General features: G+C 50.5%; 1 protein-coding gene across 1 annotated transcript in view; it reads left to right on the forward strand.

The window, feature by feature from the left end:
* Positions 1-1456: 1456 nt before the first annotated feature.
* The window catches only part of LOC122541556 (butyrophilin subfamily 3 member A1-like), a 23987-nt gene continuing 23648 nt past the window's right edge, over positions 1457-1795 (forward strand). The window contains exon 1 of the mRNA XM_043678386.1: positions 1457-1592. Within this exon, the coding sequence (XP_043534321.1) occupies positions 1457-1592 (136 nt within the window). The remainder of the gene's footprint in view (positions 1593-1795) is intronic.

Below are 1795 nucleotides of genomic sequence, written 5' to 3' on the forward strand. Positions count from 1 at the left end.
ACTCCCCAGCACATATCCTCATCTCCCCTACACATATCCCACCTCCCCCCGCATACATCCCGCTTTCCCCTCTCCCCGCACACATCCCCCTCTCCCTTCCCCCCCCCCCACACATACACATCCCTCCCCCACAGACCCATACCCAGGGACTGTCTCTAATTCCCTGTGTTTCTCTCCCAGTCTCTGTGACCCTGGATGTGGAAACAGCGAATCCCTGCCTCAAGATCTCTAAGGATCTGAAGAGTTTGAGACGTACCGGGGCCTGGAGGGGTCTCCCTGACACCGAGAAGAGGTTTACAGACTGTCTCTGTGTCCTGGGGTCAGAGGGATTCACATCAGGGAGACATTACTGGGAGGTGGAGGTGGTGGGGAATCGGGGCTGGAATCTGGGAGTAGCCTCAGTGTTTGTGGAGAGGAAGAGATGGGTCAGTCCGATTCCGGAGAATGGATTCTGGACCATGGCGCGGGATGAGGATCAGTTTTATATAAACTCTTCTCCTCAATCCCCTCTCCCTGTTGATCTGATCCCCAGGAAAGTGGGAGTTTATCTCAGTTATGAATCTGGGACAGTTTCATTTTACAACGCGGACACCAAGTCCCATCTCCACACCTTCACTGGGAATAAATTCACTGGGAAACTTTATCCTTTCTTCGAGGTTTGGGGTTTAAACAAATTTCTGCGAATCAGCTGTTAAAGGGGCGGGGCCTCCCTGACGTCACAATGACCCCCGGGTTTAGGGTCTGGGTCAGGGATTGGGGTCAGAAACCTCCCATTGACAACAGGATGTTACTGAATGTGTTATTGAATTCTGAGATTATACTTTGTAACATCATAACCAAACTGTCAATAAATCAGATACAAATATAAATGTCAGATGGTGAAAATAAAAAGTAAATTAAATATCTTGTGTCTCTCCTTCCTTCATTTACTCCCTGCTTCAGTCCCATCCTCCATCTCTTCACCTGCTTCCCAGTCTGGAACTGGGATTTCTCTGTGTTTCCATTTCTCACTCTGCACACGGAACATGAAATCCTGAGGGAGAAATCCAAACACTGAAGGGTGACAAAGCTGCATTTACATAGCATCCTCTATTGAACTCTTTGTATCTTTGGGGAGGTGAATTACACACAATCCACACTATCCCAGGATATGCTGTATCCCCAATGTTTAACTGTCTCTTAACTCTGGTTCTCTGTGCACAGAAGCTGTCTGACCTGCTGAAGATTTGCAGCATTTTCTGATTTTATTTCTGATTTTCAATGTCCCCAAGATTTGGTTGTGTGTCACTGCCATCTGCTGGATGTAATTGTTATTGAATGATATTGGCCGCAGTACCAGCTCCTGCCAGGCGAAGGCGGTCCTGCACCGTGTTTCTGAAAAGGCTCCGAGACCAAAGCTATAGCCTCTGCGAGAGCCCGCCCCACAGGCCAGGTGGAGGTGGAGGGGGGGTGGGTCATGAATCCAGTCAGGGTGACTGTGAAGAAGGTGGAGGAAGGATCACCATTTAACCGGACCTTCTTCCTGAAGAGAATCCTCCTGGATTGCTGCGGGTTCCAAGCAGCAGATATTCGAACGGACCTCAGGGGCCAAGGTAAACCGAGGCAAGAGCGAGGCCATGCTCTTCGGGAACTGGGCCGACCAATCCTCGATCCCCTTCACCGTCAGGACCGACCACCTGAAGGTGCTGGGTATTTGGTTCGGAGGGGCTGGGGCATGCGCCAAGTCTTGGGAGGAGCGTATCAGCAAAGTGAGGCACAAACTGGGCAGATGGAAGCTACGGTCGCTCTCCATCAC

This window comes from Chiloscyllium plagiosum, chromosome 37, assembly GCF_004010195.1.
Source record: "Chiloscyllium plagiosum isolate BGI_BamShark_2017 chromosome 37, ASM401019v2, whole genome shotgun sequence".
NCBI classification, from domain to species: domain Eukaryota; kingdom Metazoa; phylum Chordata; class Chondrichthyes; order Orectolobiformes; family Hemiscylliidae; genus Chiloscyllium; species Chiloscyllium plagiosum.